Source organism: Schistocerca cancellata, chromosome 5 (assembly GCF_023864275.1).
Source record: "Schistocerca cancellata isolate TAMUIC-IGC-003103 chromosome 5, iqSchCanc2.1, whole genome shotgun sequence".
Taxonomy (NCBI): Eukaryota; Metazoa; Arthropoda; class Insecta; order Orthoptera; family Acrididae; genus Schistocerca; species Schistocerca cancellata.
Window position 1 is genome coordinate 734,399,308 of NC_064630.1, and position 20,749 is coordinate 734,420,056.

General features: G+C 43.1%; 1 protein-coding gene and 1 non-coding gene across 3 annotated transcripts in view; one reads left to right on the forward strand and one right to left on the reverse strand.

The window, feature by feature from the left end:
* LOC126187685 (two pore potassium channel protein sup-9) overlaps positions 1-20,749 on the reverse strand; it is an 81,166-nt gene that overhangs the window by 44,357 nt on the left and 16,060 nt on the right. For both annotated transcript variants that reach the window (XM_049928923.1, XM_049928924.1), the window contains exon 2: positions 16,645-16,818. In XM_049928923.1, coding sequence (XP_049784880.1) covers positions 16,645-16,771 — 127 coding nt within the window. In that variant the 5' untranslated portion in view covers positions 16,772-16,818. The remainder of the gene's footprint in view (positions 1-16,644; positions 16,819-20,749) is intronic.
* On the forward strand, positions 16,361-16,435 carry Trnas-cga (transfer RNA serine (anticodon CGA)). Its single transcript has one exon. It is a non-coding gene; the product is annotated as a tRNA-Ser (tRNA).

The window sequence follows — 20,749 nt, forward strand, 5'->3', positions numbered from 1 at the left end:
CTTGAGTAACGAAGATTTTTGTGAGGTAAGTGATTTGTGAAAGGTATAGGTTAATGTTAGTCAGGGCCATTCTTTTGTAGGGATTTTTGAAAGTGAGATTGCGTTGCGCTAAAAATATTGTATGTCAGTTTAAGCACAGTCTTGTATAATTGTTCTAAGGGGACGTTTCACATATAACACTTTCATGCATAATACAGTAAAGAAAACGAATTGCTCACGATTAAAAGCTCTACCAACTGCCCCACAGAAGTAACATGTTTAAGTTACTCATAGTTACGCTTTTGATGTGGTCTGTAGTTCTGGTGTTACTTTCAATTAACGTTTACGTCCGTCCTGCTGGACGACAGCACAAAGTAGCAACTAAATCGGAGTTCTGGTCGGTATTCTGTCGACATACAACGTTTGGTACCGATCTGAGCGTCTGACATCTAGAGGTTTGGGTGTGAGCCTTCGCGTGCTCGGCTGTATATCGACCTCCTTGCGGTGGGGCTGCAGCGCTGTGAGAGAGGGCGTGGCTTCGCCAGCGTCTCACATTCGTCGTTGCGGAATGTAGTGAGATACCGGTAGCTCACGTGGTATCATTGCGAGATGCCGACTTCGTTACGGCACTGCGATCTTTGGGTGATACCACAGGAGCGAAACAAAAATTAGACATGGGACTGCAGTAAGGATCGAACCCGAGTCGAAGGCTATACCGTGAGAGCAACTGATACAATTTTATCTGGTGGGCCGCTTGAATTTGCGCGCGCAATGGCCTGATTGGATCACTTCACTGATAATTAGCTCGGAAAAGGCGCAACGTATAGATTTTTTTTCTTAACAACTAGTTTTCATCACAACCTGCACTGCAACACCCTTAGAAGTTTTTCAGACTGTTTCTGGCCACCCTGTATATGTGGAATATTAATATCCCACTAAGCATACTCACATAAATTAAATACTTAAAAAATAAACAGAAAAGGAAATAATTTTTAATGATGCGCCCAGGAAGCATAAGTATTATCTCCGCAGATATACCGAAATACATTCTATAACAATAAACTGTCATCTGCACAAAACATACAACGAAAAAAGTGAATCTACTTTATTCTTACTGCGATAAATGAATCTGGAGCAAGAACAAATTTATGCACTACATTCCAACGCCTGAGAATTAAAGTGATCTTCGCACTGGTGGCAGTTATTCCTCCGAGCACGGTCGTACCAAATCTTGGGGAGCCGGATGTAACACCACAGTGGACAGCAAAAGAAATAAACAGAAGAACAAAAATGAAATTGAATGAATTGTAAAAGGACCAAGGTAGTTCTTTAGTCGATTGTAAGAGATGAGAAAACACCAAGAAGAAGGTATCTGTTGTTGTGGTCTTCAGTCCTGAGACTAGTTTGATGCAACTCTCCATGCTACTCTATCCTGTGCAAGCTTCTTCATCTCCCAGTACCTACTGCAACCTACATCCTTCTGAATCTGATTAGTGTATTCATTTCTTCGTCTCCCTCTACGATTTTTTGCCTCCACGCCGCCCTCCAATACTAAATTGGTGATCCCTTGGTGCCTCAGAACATGTCCTACTAAGCAATCTGGTCAAGTTGTGCCACAAATTTCTCTTCTCTCCAATTCTATTCAATACCTCCTCATTAGTTATGTGATCTACCCATCTAATCTTCAGCATTCTTCTGTAGCACAACATTTCGAAAGCTTCTATTCTCTTTTTGTCCAAACTATTTACCGTCCATGTTTCACCTCCATACATGGCTACACTCCATACAAATACTTTCAGAAACGACTTCCTGACACTTAAATCTATACTCGATGTTAACAAATTTCTCTTCTTCAGAAACGCTTTCCTTGCCGTTGACAGCCTACATTTTATATCCTCTCTACTTCGACCATCATCAGTTATTTTGCTCCCCAAATAGCTAAACTCCTTTACGACTTTAGGTGTCTCATTTCCTAATCTAATTCCCTCAGCATCACTCGTCTTGAATTCGACTACATTCCATTATCCTCGTTTCGCTTTTGTTGATGTTCATCTTATATCCTCCTTTCAAGACACTGTCCATTCCGTTCAACTGCTCTTCTAAGTCTTTTGCTGTCTCTGACAGAATTACAATGTCATCGGCGAACCTCAAAGTTTTTATTTCTTCTCCATGGATTTTAATACCTACTCCGATCTTTCCTTTTGTTTCCTTTACTGCTTGATCAATATACAGACTTATTAACATCGGGGAGAGGCTACAACCCTGTCTCACTCCCTTCCCAACCACTGCTTCCCTTTCATGTCCCTCCACTCTTATAACTGCCATCTGGTTTCTGTACAAATTGTAAACATCCTTTCGCTCCCTGTATTTTACCCCTGCCACCTTCAGAATTTGAAAGAGAGTATTCCAGTCAACATTGTCAAAAGCTTTCTCTAAATCTAAAAATGCTAGAAACAGAGATTTGCCTTCGCTTAATCTTTCTTCTAAGATAAGTCGTAGGGTCAATATTGCCTCACGTGTTCCAACATTTCTGAGGAATCCAAACTGATCTTCCCTGAGGTCCGCTTCTAACATTTTTTCCATTCATCTATAAAGAATTCGCGTTAGTATATTGCAGCCGCGATTTATTACACTGATAGTATGGTAATTTTCACATCCGTCAGCACCTGCTTTCTTTGGGATTGGAATTATTATATTCTTCTTGAAGTCAGAGGGCATTTCGCCTGTCTCATACATCTTGCTCACCAGATGGTAGAGCTTTGTCAGGGCTGGCTCTCCCAAGGCTGTCAGTAGTTCTAATGGAATGTTGTCTACTCCCGGGGCCTTGTTCCGACTCAGGTCTTTCAGTGCTCTGTCAAACTCTTCACGCAGTATCACATCCCCCATTTCATCTTCATCTACATCCCCTTCCATTTCCATAATATTGTCCTCAAGTATATCGCCCTTGTATAGACTCTCTATATACTCTTTCCTTCTTTCTGCGTTCCCTTCATTGCTTAGATCTGGGTTTGCATCTGAGCTCTTGACATTCATACAAGTGGTTCTCTTTCCTCCAAAGGTCTCTCTAATTTTCCTGTAGGCAGTATCTATCTTACCCCTAGTGGGATAAGCCTCTATATCCTTATATTTGTCCTCTAGCCACCCCTGCTTAGCCATTTTGCACTTCCTGTCGATCTTATTTTTGAGACGTTTGTATTCCTTTTTGCCTGCTTCATTTACTGCATTTTTATATTTTCTCCTTTCATCAATTAAATTTAATATTTCTTCTGTTACCCAAGGATTTCTACTAGCCCTCGTCTTTTTACCTGCTTGATCCTCTGCTGCCTTCACTACTACATCCCTCAAAGCTACCCATTCTTCTTCTGCTGTGTTTCTTTCCCCCATTCCTGTCAATTGTTCCCTTATGCTCTCCCTGAAACTCTGTACAACCTCTGGTTTAGTCAGTTTATCCAGGTTCCATCTCCTTAAATTCCCAACTTTTTGCAGTTTCTTCAGTTTTAATCTACAGTTCATAACCAATAGATTGTGGTCAGAGTCCCCATCTGCACCTGGAAATGTCTTACAATTTCAAACCTGGTTCCTTAATCTCTGTCTTACCATATATATAATCTATTTGAAACCTGTTAGTATCTCCATGCTTCTTCCATGTATACAACCTTCTTTTATGATTCTTGAACCAAGTGTTAGCTATGATTATGTTGCGCTCTGTGCAAAATTCTACCAGGCGGCTTCCTCTTTCATTTCTTGCCCCCAATCCATATTCACCTACTACGTTTCCTTCCCTCCCTTTTCCTACTGACGAATTCCAGTCACCCATGACTATTAAATGTTCGTCTGCCTTCACTACCTGAATAATTTCTTTTATTTCATCATACATTTCTTCAATTTCTTCGTCATCTGCAGAACTTGTTGACATGTAAACTTGTACTACTATGGTAGGCTAGGGTTTCGTATCTATCTTGGCCACAATAATGCGTTCACTATGCTGTTTGTAGTAGCTTATCCGGATTCCTATTTTCCTATTCATTATTAAACCTACTCCTGCATTACCCCTATTTGATTTTGTGTTTATAATTTTGTATTCACCTGACCAGAAGTCTTGTTCCTCCTGCCACCGAACTTCACTGATTCCCACTGTATCTAACTTAAACCTATTCATTTCCCTTTTTAAATTTTCTAACCTACATGTCCGATTAAGGGATCTGACATTCCACTCTCCGATCCGTAAAACACCAGTTTTCTTTCTCCTGATAACGACGTCTTCTTGAGTATTCCCCGTCCGGAGATCCGAATAGGAGACTATTTTACCCCCGGAATATTTGACCCAAGAGGACGACATCATCATGTAACAATACAATAAAGCTGCATGTTCTCTGGAAAAATTAAGGCTGTAGTTTCCCCTCGCTTTCAGCCGTTCGCAGTACCAGCACAGCAAGGCCGTTTTGGCTAGTGTTACAAGGCTAGATCAGTCAATCATCTAGACTGTTGCCCCTGCAACTACTGAAAAGGCTGCTGCCCCTCTTCAGGAACCACACGTTTGTCTGGCCTCGCAACAGATACCCCTCCGTTGTGGTTGCACCGACAGTACGGCTATCTGTATCGCTGAGGCACGCAAGCCTCCCCACCAATGTCCATGGTGGGACAATGGCCTCCCCAAGGTCCATGGTTCAGGAGGGGGGGGGGGGGGAAGGTACCTAACATTAGAAAAGCAGTGGCATGTATGTACGCAGCTGACGACCATACTCCGTGGAAAATTCTATTGTGAGCCTTCATCTATCAGTGGATGGTAATGGTCGATGCCGATGACGATGCGGTACAGTAAAAATATAGAGAGGTGTAAGTGCAGATATTTTTATTGGTGCCTGAGGAGAGTGTACTGGACAACAATACATTAGAATTTAGTTCGATTGTAGATTAATTATTGTAGCTGTTAGGTGTGGTATGTTTTTAGATTAGTTAGTTTCTCCAAGTACATGAGGCAAGAGCAAGCTATTCATGTTTATTTTCTCCTGGGTGGCAGGCTAGGCGTTGAAGTGTGGACTCGTGGACACAAAGTGGTTAATATCTGCTTCGAAGCGTAGTCCACTTAATGGTGCAGTTGAGACATGCAGAAAACACCAGGTAGTAAATTATGTGACATCTTTGCGGGAAGACTGTTAGACGCAGAGAGAAAGCAAGTAACACACGTATGTGGGTGCACATTAAGGCACTAGTGATCACAGTTTATGCACTTACACCGTGTATAAGCAGATATGGATATCGCAAGCTTTTGATCTTCCAGGTACGGATTATGAGGCTCGCAGATTATCCGTGCTTACTTCGTCGATTTCCGAAAAATATAAAAAACGAAATCTGAAGTGTCGTTATAACTGGAACGAATACTTTCATTTAGAATACAGATTTATTGTTGTACGGGTATAGATGACAAAAATAAATGCGTGTGCTTAAATAAGATGTCTATGAACTTGGATTAGAGCAGCTAAGTGGGGCGGATATAGTTAAAGAAGTGCGTTAGGTAGGGGAAGAGAACGAAGACGGAGCCGCTTTCACACACTCCGAGGCACTGAAATACGTTCTCAGAAATGCAGCACAAAATTCGTTTGGTTGTATCGATGTTTTTATTCTCTGAAGAATGAGAACCGTGGTGAAGAAAAAGTAAATAAAAAAGAAAGAAAAAATTGGACAATTATTTCCAGAAAGTGAACTGAAAGCAGGTGATACGAAATACAGTGTGGTGTAAGTGTTATTTTCTAAATAATTTGCCAGTTTCAGGCGATTAACGTGTAAGTAACGCAGTGGTCTCTCAAATGTGACATGTAACATAGCCTGTAAATACAGTAATCAGCAGTTTTGAGTAATAAAATGTGTTTTCGAATTACCAGAGTTCTGCGTTTATAGTGTAGTATGAGGTCCGCATTAACCCGAATAGTCGGAAGCTTGAATAATTTTCTTCTTGTGGCGAGTGTCGTATTATTCTACGTGGTATCACTCTCAGCTGAAAGATGGGAAATACACTAATGGCCATTAAAATTGCTACACCACGTAGATGACGTGCTACAGACTCCAAATTTAACCGACAGGAAGAAGATGTTGCGATATGCAAATGATTAGCTTTTCAGAGCATTCACACAAGGTTGGCGCCGGTGGCGACACCTACAACGTGCTGACATGAGGAAAGTTTCCAATCGATTTCTCATACACAAACAGCAGTTGACCAGCGTTGCCTGGTGAAACATTGTTGTGATGCCTCGTGTAAGGAGGAGAAATGCGTACCATCACGTTTCCGACTTTGTAAAGGTCCGATTGTAGCCTATCACGATTGCGTTTTATCGTATCTTGACATTGCTGCTCGCGTTGGTCGAGATCCAATGACTGTTAGCAGAATATGGAATCGGTGGATTCAGGAGGGTAATACCGAACGCCGTTCTGGATCCCAAAGGCCTCGTATCACTAGAAGTCGAGATGACAGTCATCTTATCCGCTTGGCTGTTACGGATCGTGCAGCCACGTCTCGATCCCTGAGACAACAGATGGGGACGTTTCCAACACAACCATCTGCACGAACAAATCGACGACGTTGAAAGGTCTCTGTTGGATTCCTTTCATGTTAATTTCTTAAATATGTTGTCATTTACGGCATAAATTCCTCTTCTAAATTTACTGTGGTGTTTCTGACTATCTGGGAGGAGACTGAGCAGTGGAACGTGTTACTTTTACACATAAACAAGTGCGATTTGTCACACTACTACACTGTAAAACACAGTTTGTATGTAATTCATGTCACACAGTCTAATACAGAACCTACATCCGCTTTCTTTTATATACTGTATATGATAAGATACTGTCATCCTCCTTCCCTGCTGTGTGAGAGGATGAATGAGCAAATGTATTTCTAGTTGCATGCTTGATGGTAGCAGACAAGCCTGTCTGCTAGAGAACAGTAGGACCAACGTCGGAACAGGTAGCTACGCTTTCTAAAAGCAGAGAGGTTTCTATTCTTAGTATGGTCCTGTCCGTCCCTTGTCATGTTGGTATAGGAATCTGCCTCTCTGGTCACTTCCGTTTGTATCTGTTAAGCACGCTCGGCGAGCGTCTGAAGGGTAAGATCTCCGGCTAAGCGCGTGTCTGCTAAGTCTGTAGGACAACGAATTTCTTAAGTTCAGCCTAACTGAAAATTTAATCACCTTTATTTCAGGTTTAGCTCTGAAATATCTAATGTTATCTTAAATTGCAACGCAGTGTAATTCGAGTGTGAAGTTCAGAATATCTTCCGGTAGTTGCTTTCTCACCACTTTGTGAGTAAAGTGGAACCATGTGTTGATCAGTAACTGTAAGATCATCAATCTTAAATGCGAATGTGCGTGAGATTATAACGTCTCATCTTTACAATATTTTTCAATATAGCAACTTTTCTTTATGTTCAACCCACGTGGGGTGTACTTTGTGAGACCAGTACCACGTGCTTATACAATTGTTTGACCCGTCAGGTTAATAGTAAGACGATAGTGACCAGTTCGAGGTTTTTCTTTTGTAAATTGCGTTTCGATGTAATTTATTTTAATTATCAAAATTATTGTGGAGTTAGACTCTATGTGTAAACCAAGTTGACCACGTGAAGCATGTGGTGTAAGCATCAAAGTAGCCCTCAGCTATTCTTTTCGGGAAGATTTCACAGAGAGTTAGTATGAATTTAGTATACCAGTGTGTGGTAATTTCATGACGAACAGGATTGCGCTACGAACGTAACTTCTTTGGGTGAAAATTGAATCGGTTGGTTGTGGTTGATTTCCACTTGGATATCTTTCAACGTTCTTCATGTGTTATTTTATGAATGCAGTGTTGTATGTAGTCTCCCAATCTTGGCTCCCTATTTGATGTGTTCTGTAAGATTACAAACTCACATTTACACAATCCTAAATAAGGTACCAGTTTAGTTATGAATCAAGTTTGATATGCTGAAATTTTAACGGAACAATGATCAATGTTAAAATAAATGTCCAAATATAAACTGATTTATTTCTTTTTATTTAAATTGTCTATATATATATATATATATATATATATATATATATATATATATATATATATATATATATATATATATGTGTCACCGGTTATCGTAAGATGAGTACTAAAAGATTATAACTAATGTTAGTCTGGTTGGGAATTTGGTAAGCTAGACTGGATACCTGGTGAAACAGTGGCACAGTAAAGCAAGGTTAACTTTCTCAGATAGCTCACAGCTTTTAACCCACTTTTATGGTCTTGAATATCAGCACCGCTCTCAGAACAAATTAATGCAACAACATTACAACGTTTGCAGCAGCATGGACTATCAGCTCGGAGACCCTGGCTGCGGTTACCCTTGACGCTACATCACAGACAGGAGCGCCTGCGATGGTGTACTCAACGACGAACCTGGGTGCACGAATGGCAAAACGTCATTTTTTCGGACGAATCCAGGTTCTGTTTACAGCATCATGATGGTCGCATCCGTGTTCGGCGACATTGCGGTGAACTCACATTGGAAGCGTGTTTTCGTCATCGCCATACTGGCGTATCACCTGGCGTGATGGTATGGGTTACACGTCTCTGTCACCTCTTGTTCGCATTGACGGTGCTTTGAATAGTGGACGTTACATTTCAGATGTGTTACGACCCGTGGCTCTACCCTTCATTCGATCCCTGTGAAACCCTACATTTCAACAGGATAATGCACGACCGTATGCTGCAGGTCCTGTACAGGCCTTTCTGGATAAAGAAAATGTTCGACCGCTGCCCTGGCCAGCACATTCTCCAGATCTGTCACCAATTGAAAACGTCTGGTCAATGGTGACCGAGCAACTGGCTCGTCACAATACGCCAGTCACTACTCTTGATAAACTGTGATATCGTGTTGAAGCTGCAGGGGCAGCTGTACCTGTACGCGCCATCCAAGATCTGTTTGACTCAATGCCCACGCATATCAAATCCGTTATTACGGCCAGAGGTGGTTGTTCTAGGTACTGATTTCTTAGGGTCTATGCACCCAAATTGCGTGAAAATGTAATCTGATGTCAGTTATAGTATAATATATTTGTCCAATGAATACCCGTTTATCATCTGCATTTCTTCTTGGTGTAGCAATTTTCATGGCCAGTAGTGTATGTAACTGGGACAAATTCAGAACCGTCATTCAAGGTATTCTAATTTATAATCACGTTAACACTAGCGGGTGGGTGGGCTCGGCTTAAATTCACTGGACTTTGCAATGTTGTTTGTTAAACATGCCATTACGCTTGTGTATCTTGAGAGCAAAGTTGCCAAACTGAAGTTCCAGTGTAGTTCATAAACCGCTGGGACACTTGCGCTGTGAACGGACACGGCTGCCGTCCGCCGTGAAGGAACACCGCTGGCCGGTCGAGCAGGCGGTCTATTTTCAGGACGCCACAAAGTCCTTACACGCCAGCGCTCTTCAAGTGACCTGCCGCTTTGAGGCAAAACCAGGTACCTGACTCTCTGGGCGCACGTAAGTCTTTGCTTAGCGAACGTATGATTTTCTTTAAATACGTGTCCTGCTGTTCTTTGATGAATGGAAAATGAAGAACTTCTTTAGTGTTTTATTTCCAGCCGCTTTTAGCAACACTGTGGTGATAGCTATTGCCTGTCATGGCAGGTAATCATTAGCTTTTCTTTATGCGTTACCACTGATGGTGCCACCGGCTGACGCAGATAGGGTGAGATAGAGAGGGCTCTTGCTACGAAGGTAAGAGTATTTTCTATTTTATTCTTACTCTCAGCCACGTTTCAGGCATAAAGGAACTCCGCATCTTGTGCACGATGGGAGCATAACTTATTTCACATTAAACTAACACGTTCGAGAGTTGATGATCTGTTTCCACCTTGAAGAATACTTATACAGGGTGGGCTATTGACAGTGACCAGGTCAAATATCTCACGATATAAGCTTCAAACGAAACTTGAAGGGGAAAACCAGATGGCGCTATGGTTGCCCCGCTAGATGGCGCTGCCATAGGTCAAACGGATATCAACTGCGTTTTTTTTTAAAATAGGAACCCCTATTTTTTTTACATTTTTGTGTAGTACGGCAAGAAATATGAATGTTTTAGTTGGACCACTTTTTTCGCTTTGTGACAGATGGCGCTATAATAGTCACAAACGTATAAGTACGTGGTGTCACGTAACATTTCGCCAGTGCGGACTGTATTTGCTTCGTGATACATTACTCGTGTTAAAATGGACCAATTGCGGAAAAGGTCGATATCGTGTTGATGTATGGCTATTGTGATCAAAATGCCCAACGGGCGTATGCTATGTATGCTGCTCGGTATCCTGAACGACATCATCCAAGTGTCCCGACCGTTCGCCGGATAGTTACGTTATTAAAGGAAACAGGCAGTGTTCAGCCACATGTGAAACGTCAACCACAACCTGCAACAAAAGACGATGCCCAAGTAGGTGTTTTAGCTGCTGTCGCGGCTAATCCGCACATCAGTAGCAGAGAAATTGCGCGAGAATCGGGAATCTCAAAAACGTCGGTGTTGAGAATGCTATATCAAAATCGTTTGCACCCGTACCATATTTCTATGCACCAGGTATTGCATGGCGACGACTTTGAACGTCGTGTACACTTCTGCCACTGGGCACAAGAAAAATTACGGGACGAAGACAGATTTTTTGCACCCGTTCTATTTAGCGACGAAGCGTCATTCACCAACAGCGGTAACGTAAACCGGCATAATATGCACTATTGGGCAACGGAAAATCCACGATGGCTGCTGCAAGTGGAACATCAGCGACCTTGGCGGGTTAATGTATGGTGCGGCATTATGGGAGGAAGGATAATTGGCTCCCATTTTATCGATGGCAATCTAAATGGAGCAATGTATGCTGATTTCCTACGTAATGCTCTACCGATGTTACTACAAGATGTTTCACTGCAGGACAGAATGGCGATGTACTTCCAACATGATGGACGTCCGGCACATAGCTCGCGTGCCGTTGAAGCGGTATTGAATAGCATATTTCATGACAGGTGGATTGGTCGTCGAAGCACCGTAGCATGGCCCGCACGTTCACCGGATCTGACGTCCCCGGTTTCTTTCTGTGGGGAAAGTTTAAGGATATTTGCTATCGTGATCCACCGACAACGCCTGACAACATGCGTCAGCGCATTTTCAATGCATGTGTGAACATTACGGAAGGCGAACTACTCGCAGTTGAGAGGAATGTCGTTACACGTATTGCCAAATGCACTGAGTTTGACGGACATCATTTTGAGCATTTATTGCATTAATGTGGTATTTAAAGGTAATCACGCTGTTAACAGCATGCGTTCTCCGAAATGATAAGTTCACAAAGGTACATGTATCACATTGGAACAACCGAAATAAAATGTTCAAAGGTACCTACGATCTGTATTTTAATTTAAAGAACCTATCTGTTACCAACTATTTGTCGAAAATTGTGAGCCATATGTTTGTGACTATTACAGCGCCATCTATCACAAAGCGAAAAATGTGGTCCAACTAAAATATTCATATTTCTTTACGTACTACATGAGTATGTAATAAAAAATGGGGCTTCCTATTTAAAAAAACGCAGTTGATATCCGTTTGACCTATGGCAGCGCCATCATGCGGGCCAACCATAGCACCATCTGGTTTTCCTCTTGAAGCTAGACAAGTTTCGTTCTTTGCAGTTTTTTCGTTTGAAGCTTATATCGTGAGATATTTGGCCCGGTTACGATCAATGGACCACGCTGTATAAGATGACAAGTTACGTGTTTCGACGGAGAGAAATCGACGTACCTAGAGACCTGTGCTCTAACAGCGCAGCGAGGCAATGTCGTGGCAAGAGCGCGTGCTCTGTACGTGGTGTAACATGATTCAAAGTGAAAACTAACATGGGTGAGAAAGTATACGACGCTGAGAGCAAAAACGTTCCTATAAACATGGGCGCGTAAATGACCAATTTGCGATATAGTTGCGAATTTGTTGTTATAAGCAGCCACTTACTTCAGTATCAAATACTATCATATACGATATTCCACTGCCTGTGTTGCTAAGGAGAACGGTGCAATGTTCCTTCAGACATGCATGCACTGCATTTTTCTTCTTAACAACACAGGTACTGCAATACAGTAAAAAACCTTCGATACCAGGCAGCGACTTTCAGTTAAAATGTCCTCTCCTTTATGGGAATTCCATAATGTGTGTACGAGTACAGGCTTTGACGTAGGAACAACGACATACAGAAGTTTGGATCTGCGGGTGGGTCATGCACAGGTAGCCAAAGCGGCTACGGAGGCACAAATCTACGTTGTCGTCATTCCATTTTACAAGGGTTATTCGAAAAGTAATGAACGATCGGTCGCGAAATGGAAACCACAGTGAAAATCCGATGAAGTTTTGCACAGGTGTGTTGGGCAGTGTCTAGTATACCCGTCGATCGCGTTACGTCGTTCTTTTTAGTTCTGAGCACACAGGGAGCACATAAAGATACCTAGAACAATAGTGTCTCCCGCCAAGTACGAGGGCAGGGTGAGAAATTTCGCCTGAAGCTATGCAGCCAACATTACATAACTGTCGTGCGTTTTCTTCTTCAAGACAATTCTCAGCCGAATTCTGCAGGGGCAATGAAGATGCTCCTGCATCGTTTTCAATTGGAAATGTTTGATTACCCACAATACAGCCCGTAATTGTCTCCCTCTGGGTTTCATCTCTGCTCACATGAACCGCTGGCTATGAAGACAAAATTTTGGCTCAAACAACGAGCTGTAGGCCTGCGCAGAGAATAGGTGGAAAGCAGCCTTCTATATTGAGGGTATTGGAAAGTTGGTACACCGCTACGACAAACGTCTAAATCGGATCAGCAACTAAGGAGATAAGTAGCTGGAAGTTGTAGCTAACTGTTGCAAATAAAACAGTTTTGATTTTCATTGTGGTTTCCACTTCGTGACCTATCGTTCGTTACTTTCCGAATAGCCCTCGTACATCTGATCGTTGTCCGTATTCGCGACTGCGAATACATTTCGTGCAAAAACCAACTGCGGTCAACAAAAATGTGAACGAATATTCCCTGAATGGGTTTCCAAGTTCTACAATGGATCGAAGGATGACCTATGCCATATCACATCTATAATCTAGGTTTAAATTAAGTTTCACAAAAGAGAAAATTATCAAAATGGTCTACAGTGACCATCAATTATCTTTAATTACTTATCTAACTTGTCGTAAATTACAGTGGCTGATGTGGCTTCTCAATAACTATATAACAGAAAAATCATCGCATTTCAGATTTTTAATTCAAGTGGCAAATGTGAACATCATGAGCTTTAATTGACGATCGACACTAGTATTACGCAAAAAGGGGGTGTAACAGATGAGACTTCTGCAGTTCTGAGTGAAGGTTTATGCGCTGTTATGCGGCATCACGTGCGTTCATTACCTTGTCGGTGTTCGTCAGGGGGCAGCGGACAGCACAGCTCCGCTCACCTCGCCTTCTCGGAAGCAACTCTCTCCTAACTTCTCCTTACTACAATTTACCGAAGTTGGTTTAAAAAAACTATCTGGCTGTGTTTTCATCTGACCAATCAGGGTCTCAATGTTAACCTTAATCTCTGCCTACAAAAATTCTGTCTATCCAATGAGAAACGTTATACTTTTCGTGGTGGGGCAATGTTTTTAAAGTTTGCAACGTAACAGAGACGCGAAAAAGTCTCACGCTAAAACTTGCGGCTGGGATGGCCCTTTTAGTGTTATCGTAAGATCTATACTGTTCTTCTGGAGGGTTCTAGCTTTTAACATGGGCTGGGGGGTGGTCCTAGCGGTTAGTTGGCGACGTGGATGTCCGTCCCTTATCGTAGGGCCTTCTAGCTTAACACGGTTATGCTCTTGGCTTCTGTTCTCGTTTCTCCCCTCGGAAATGCGTCTGTCTCACGGTGGGAAGGTATGACATGCATTTAGACATTCTTGTGTTAGTCTGTGGTATTCCATTTGCTCACTCGTTACTCGTATTACTTTGGTTAATTCAATGTCACGATTTATTTGGAGCTATGTGACATACTACTGGATTTGCTTATCATGTCAGGGTTTTCATGGAAGGTGTTGGATTTGCCTGACACCTAACACGTGCTACCTGTTCTTGGCCACGCTGCAAGCAGTTACAGTATTGCTAGAGCCTCGTTTTTTATTCGTGTTACTATGAAACCTGTTGGCGGGACTAGGTTTTGCTATACCGACATCCAAGTACGGCGTTTTTTCTCCACCCTGTGTATGACCTTCTCCTCCTGAGTCAATTATATCCAATGATGTTTTGTTCAGCTGTATATTTAGAAAAATTAGGGTTTATTTACAGTTTTTGCAACGAGTATCAAATGGCTCTAAGCACTACAGGACGTCTGAGGTCATCAGTCTCCTAGACTTAGAACTACGTGAAACATCCCCTAACAAAAATTTAGGAATTACTGTGTTGGTAAACCTCTTACGTTATTTGATTTTCAAAGAGCTGAGCAAAACTGAACGTACTCAGACATTTCTCTCTTTACTTATTCTGATCATCACTAAACTGACACACAATATTTTTAGAGCAACGCAATCTGACTTTCAATAATCCCTACAAAAGAATGGCCGTGACTAACAATAACCAATACCTTTCATGAATCACTTACCTCACAAAAATCTTCGTTACTCGAACTACTGCAATACAGCGAGCGCCAATACTGCCAGCCAAATAAAAGATTCTAACAACTGAAGGCACTAACTACTGATGGGCATGGTTAGCAAATGAAACATTTTGATAGAGAACAAACAATGTATTTACCTTAATAGTGTTCAAAAGTCATTATATATATATATATATATATATATATATATATATATATATATATATCAGTTCATGACATCCAGTCTTACAAATTTCGTTTTTCTGACGGACACAGTCCAGATCGTCCGCTCTCAAAACTCTGCCATCTCTCTCCCCACATCCACCACTGCTGGCGGCTCATCTACTGCGCAACGCTACGCCCTGTTCAAATCCAACTGCCCAACTACAATAGCAAATATTTCAACAATGCCAACCAGCCACAGACTGCACACAGCACAGTCATCGATTTTCACACAGAGCGCTACGTGGCGTTAGCAACATAAAAACCTAAACAGCCTACTTACATAGCCCCTATGCTCCCCACATTCACCAGTGCTGGCGGCTCACCTCCAACTGCACAACGCTACGCGCTGTTCACATCCAGCTGCCCAACACTACAATAGCGGATATTGCAGCAATGCCAACCAGCCACAGACTGCACACAGCACAGTCAGTGATTTTCATACAGAGCGCTACGTGGCGTTACCAACTTAAAAACCTAAACAGCCTACTTAAATACGTAAAACTAACTAACCTAAGGACATCACACACATCCATGCCCGAAGCAGGATTCGAACCTGCGATCGTAGCAGCTGCTTGGTTCCGGACTGAAGCGCCGAGAACCGCTCGGCCACAGCGGCCGGCGCAGCGAGTATCACTAGAATCATATGACCCTAATCTAATTCTTTTACTTTTGTTTTATTTCTTGACGCAACGTTTGAGAAAACAGAATGAAGACTATTAATTTGAACAGCTGTAATGTATGTTTTTATGTTATTTCATTAAAATACTGCCAATATATCCCATGTAAATTTCTTGGGGTCATTATGGCCTAAGTGGCTCACAGTGAAACAAAAAAAAAAAAAATCCTGGTAGTAGGAAGTTTAAGTTGTAGACTATTATTTTCACATTGTCTGTCGGCATCTACTGTTAATATACAAAACTACTACCTTTTCCACAAAACTGATTAATCATGTTCGACACTTAATCGAACAAAACGAGTTACACCATTTTACTTACAGTATTCACGTCTTTCTTACACCCTCGATATTCCATGCCAGATGTTAATTTTATCTGCCTTATTATCACGGGAGAACAGTGTGCTGACCCCATGCCTCTCCGTATCGTATCTGAGTGACGCCACACGGCAGATAACGACACGACAGCGGTCGACATTGCGTCCTCTTCAGACCCTGATTGTGTTTGGTAGTTCAGTATAAAACATGGCTGGAGAACATTTTGAGTCTAATGAAGAGATAACTGATGCTGAAAATGAAACTTCCTGGCAGATTAAAACTGTGTGTCGGACCGAGACTCGAATTCGGGACTTTCGCCTTTCGCGGGCAAGTGCTCTACCAACTGAGCTACCCAAGCAGCGGACATGCCATGTCTCCGTAATATCCTTTCTTTCAGGAGTGCTGGTTCTGCAAGGTTCGCAGGAGAGCTTTTGCAAAGTTTGGCAGGTAGGAGGCGAGGTATTGGCAGAAGTAAAGCTGTGAGGACGGGGCGTGAGTCTTGCTTGGGTAGCTCAGTTGGTAGAGCACTTGCCCGCGAAAGGCAAAGGTCCCGAGTTCGAGTCTCGGCCCGGCACACAGTTTTAATCTGCCAGGAAGTTTCATATCAGCGCACACTCCGCTGCAGAGTGAAAATCTCATTCTGGATGTTGAAAATGTTTTTTTTTGTAGGATTTCGAGAAATTCAATTTAGGGATGGTATCCAATCAGTGAAAAGCCAGTGGACAATGTCCATTGACGTAAGAGGGGCTGCGATATAGTATAGAGACAGCTGAAGTGCTCCTACCTGACAGCACCTCCCAGCGCTTGCTCTCCGTGTCGGACTCGAGGGCGTCGAAGACGGCGGCGCCGACGAGCAGGTAGGTGAACGTGCACACCACCAGCGACAGGGTGCGGACGTTCTGCCTCTTCATGGTCGCCGGCGCCGCCCCCGCTGCCGCTCCAACGAGGCCTCACCGCACTGCGCCGTCAAAAGAGACAGGTTTCAAAATGTGGGATGGTACCTATGCAGTAACACCGAGCAAGTTAAAGGCTATGGACCTCGTTTATAAGGAACTGGAATTCTATTACCATACTTGCTACACAACTAAATACATGAGTCCTTGTTGTTAGAGCTCACTTTTTGTCCGCGTTTCAAAATGTGAGATGGTACCTATGCAGTAACACCGAGCCAGTTATAGGGTCAGAGGTTATGGAGCTCGTTTATGAGGAACTGGAATTCTATTACAATACTTGCTACACAGCTAAATACATGAGTCCTTGTTGTTAGAGCTCACTTTTTGTCCGCGTTTCAAAATGTGAGATGGTACCTATGCAGTAACACCGAGCAAGTGAGAGGGTCAGAGGTTATGGAGCTCGTTTATGAGGAACTGGAATTCTATTACAATACTTGCTACACAGCTAAATACATGAGTCCTTGTTGTTAGAGCTCACTTTTTGTCCGTGTTTCAAAATGTGAGATGGTACCTATGCAGTAACACCGTGGAAGTGAGAGACAGAAGGTCAGAGGCTATGGAGCTCGTTTGTAAGGAACTGGAATTCTATTACAATACTTGCTACACAGCTAAATACATGACTCATTGTCGTTAGAGCTCACTTTTTGTCAGTGTAAGCTGTCAAGTATAAAATTATGGATATAGGGTTCTGCCTTGAAGAAACATAGTTTTCTTCATTAACACCGATACATGTTTCTGTCAAGTCACCATCATGTTTGGTTTCATTTTTTTAGTCTAATCACAGATAAAACTTGTGGTGTCACCGCCAGACACCACACTTGCTAGGTGGTAGCCTTTAAATCGGCCGCGGTCCGTTAGTATACGCCGGACCCGCTTGTCGCCGCTATCAGGGATTGCAGACCGAGCGCCGCCACACGGCAGGTCTAGTCTAGAGAAACTCCCTAGCACTCCCCTCAGTTGTACAGCCGGCTTTGCTAGCGATGGTTCACTGTCTACAGACGCTCTCAATTGAAGACGACAGTTTAGCATAGCCTTCAGCCACGTCATTTGCTACGACCTAGCAAGGCGCCATATTCAGTTACTATAATCTGAACAGATAATATTGTGAATCGTGTACCGTCGAGAGCGACGTTCATCTTTAATGGATTAAAGTTAAGTATCAAACTAATTTCGTCCGCTTTCTGAATTCTCATTCCTTGTCATGTTCCAGACCTCACGTCAGTATAGTTCTTCCCTCTTCACGGCAGCCTGCGTGAGCTAAAACGTGTGCATTTCGGCCTCCTCTAGTAACACGGTGTTGGCTCTTCTGCCAACACAACAAAACTTTCGCGTGATAATATACAGGGTGGTCCATTGATAGTGACCAAGCCAAATATCTCACGAAATAAGCATCAAACGAAAAACTTCAAAGAACGAAATTCGTCTAGCTTGAGGGGGGCTATGGCGCGATGGTTGGCCCCCTAGATGGCGCTGCCATAGGTCAACTGCGTTTTTTAAAATAGGAACCCCCATTTTTATTACAGATTCATGTAGTACGTAAAGAAATACAGGGTTATTACAAATGATTGAAGCGATTTCACAGCTCTACAGTAACTTTATTATTTGAGATATTTTCGCAATGCTTTGCACACACATACAAAAACTCAAAAAGTTTTTTTAGGCATTCACAAATGTTCGATATGTGCCCCTTTAGTGATTCGGCAGACATCAAGCCGATAATCAAGTTCCTCCCACACTCGGTGCAGCCTGTCCCCATCAATGAGTTCGAAAGCATCGTTGATGCGAGCTCGCAGTTCTGGCACGTTTCTTGGTAGAGGAAGTTTAAACACTGAATCTTTCACATAACTCCACAGAAAGAAATCGCATGGGGTTAAGTCGGGAGAGCGTGGAGGCCATGACATGAATTGCTGATCATGATCTCCACCACGACCGATCCATCGGTTTTCCAATCTCCTGTTTAAGAAATGCCGAACATCATGATGGAAGTGCGGTGGGGCACCATCCTGTTGAAAGATGAAGTCGGCGCTGTCGGTCTCCAGTTGTGGCATGAGCCAATTTTCCAGCATGTCCAGATACACGTGTCCTGTAACGTTTTCTTCGCAGAAGAAAAAGGGGCCGTCAACCTTAAACCGTGAGATTGCACAAAACACGTTAACTTTTGGTGAATTGCGAATTTGCTGCACGAATGCGTGAGGATTCTCTACAGCCCAGATTCACACATTGTGTCTGTTCACTTCACCATTAAGAAAAAATGTTGCTGAATCACGCATCCTCTTCCATGAGCTGTTGCAACCGCGCCGAAAATTCAAAGCGTTTGACTTTGTCATCGGGTGTCAGGGCTTGTAGCAATTGTAAACGGTAAGGCTTCTGCTTTAGCCTTTTCCGTAAGATTTTCCAAACCGTCGGCTGTGGTACCTTTAGCTCCCTGCTTGCTTTATATGTCGACTTCCGCGGGCTACGCGTGAAACTTGCCCGCACGCGTTCAACCGTTTCATCCCTCACTGCAGGCCGACCCGTTGATTTCCCCTTACAGAGGCATCCAGAAGCTTTAAACTGCGCATACCATTGCCGAATGGAGTTAGCAGTTGGTGGATCTTTGTTGAACTTCGTCCTGAAGTGTCGTTGCACTGTTATGAGTGCCTGATGTGAGTGCGTTTCAAGCACGACATACGCTTTCTCAGCTCCTGTCGCCATTTTGTCTCACTGCACTCTCGAACGCTCTGGCGGCAGAAACCTGAAGTGTGGCTTCAGCCGAACAAAACTTTATGAGTTTTTCTACGTATCTATAGTGTGTCGTGACCATATGTCAATGAATGGAGCTACAGTGAATTTATGAAATCACTTCAATCATTTGTAATAGCCCTGTATGAATGTTTTAGTTGGACCACTTTTTTCGCTTTGCGAGAGATGGCGCTGCAATAGTCACAAACGAATAAGTACGTGTATCACGTAACATTCCGCCAGTGCGGACGGTATTTGCTTCGTGATACATTACCTGTGTTAAAATGGACCGTTAACCAATTGCGGAAAAGGTCGACATTGTGTTGATGTATGGCTATTGTGATCAAAATGCCCAACTGCCGCGAAGCCCTGACAAGTATGAGGGTCTCGGCGGTGGCCGCAGAAGGGTCTGGGCGTGAGCCTGCCTGGAGCCGCCGTCGGTGCAGATCTTGGTGGTAGTAGCAAATACTCCAGCGAGGCCCTGGAGGGCTGACGCGGAGAAGGGTTCAGTGCGAACAGCCGTTGCACACGAGTCAGTCGATTCTAAGCCCTAGGATATATCCGATGTTGGTGGGGGCCGTCAAATTAGTAGATAGCGTCGGAAGTTCCATGCGGCATTTCGCGGATGATGCTGTAGTATACAGAGAAGTTGCAGCATTAGAAAATTGCAGCGAAATGCAGGAAGATCTGCAGGGGATAGGCAGTTGGTGCAGGGAGTGGCAACTGACCCTGAACATAGACAAATGTAATGTATTGCAAATACATAGAAAGAAGGATCCTTTATTGTATGATTATATGATAGCGGAACAAACACTGGTAGCAGTTACTTCTGTAAAATATCTGGGAGTACGCGTACGGAACGATTTGAAGTGGAATGATCATATAAAATTAATTGTTGGTAAGGCGGGTACCAGGTTGAGATTCACTGGGAGAGTCCTTAGAAAAAGCAGTCCATCAACAAAGGAGGTGGCTTACAAACCACTCGTTCGACCTATACTTGAGTATTGCTCGTCAGTGTGGGATCCGTACCAGGTCGGGTTGACGGAGGAGATAGAGAATATCCAAAGAAGAGCGGCGCGTTTCGCCACAGGGTTATTTGGTAAGCGCGATAGCGTTACGGAGATGTTCAGCAAACTCAAGCGGCAGACTCTGCAAGAGAGGCGCTCTGCATCGCGGTGTAGCTTGCTGTCCAGGTTTCGAGAGGGTGCGTTTCTG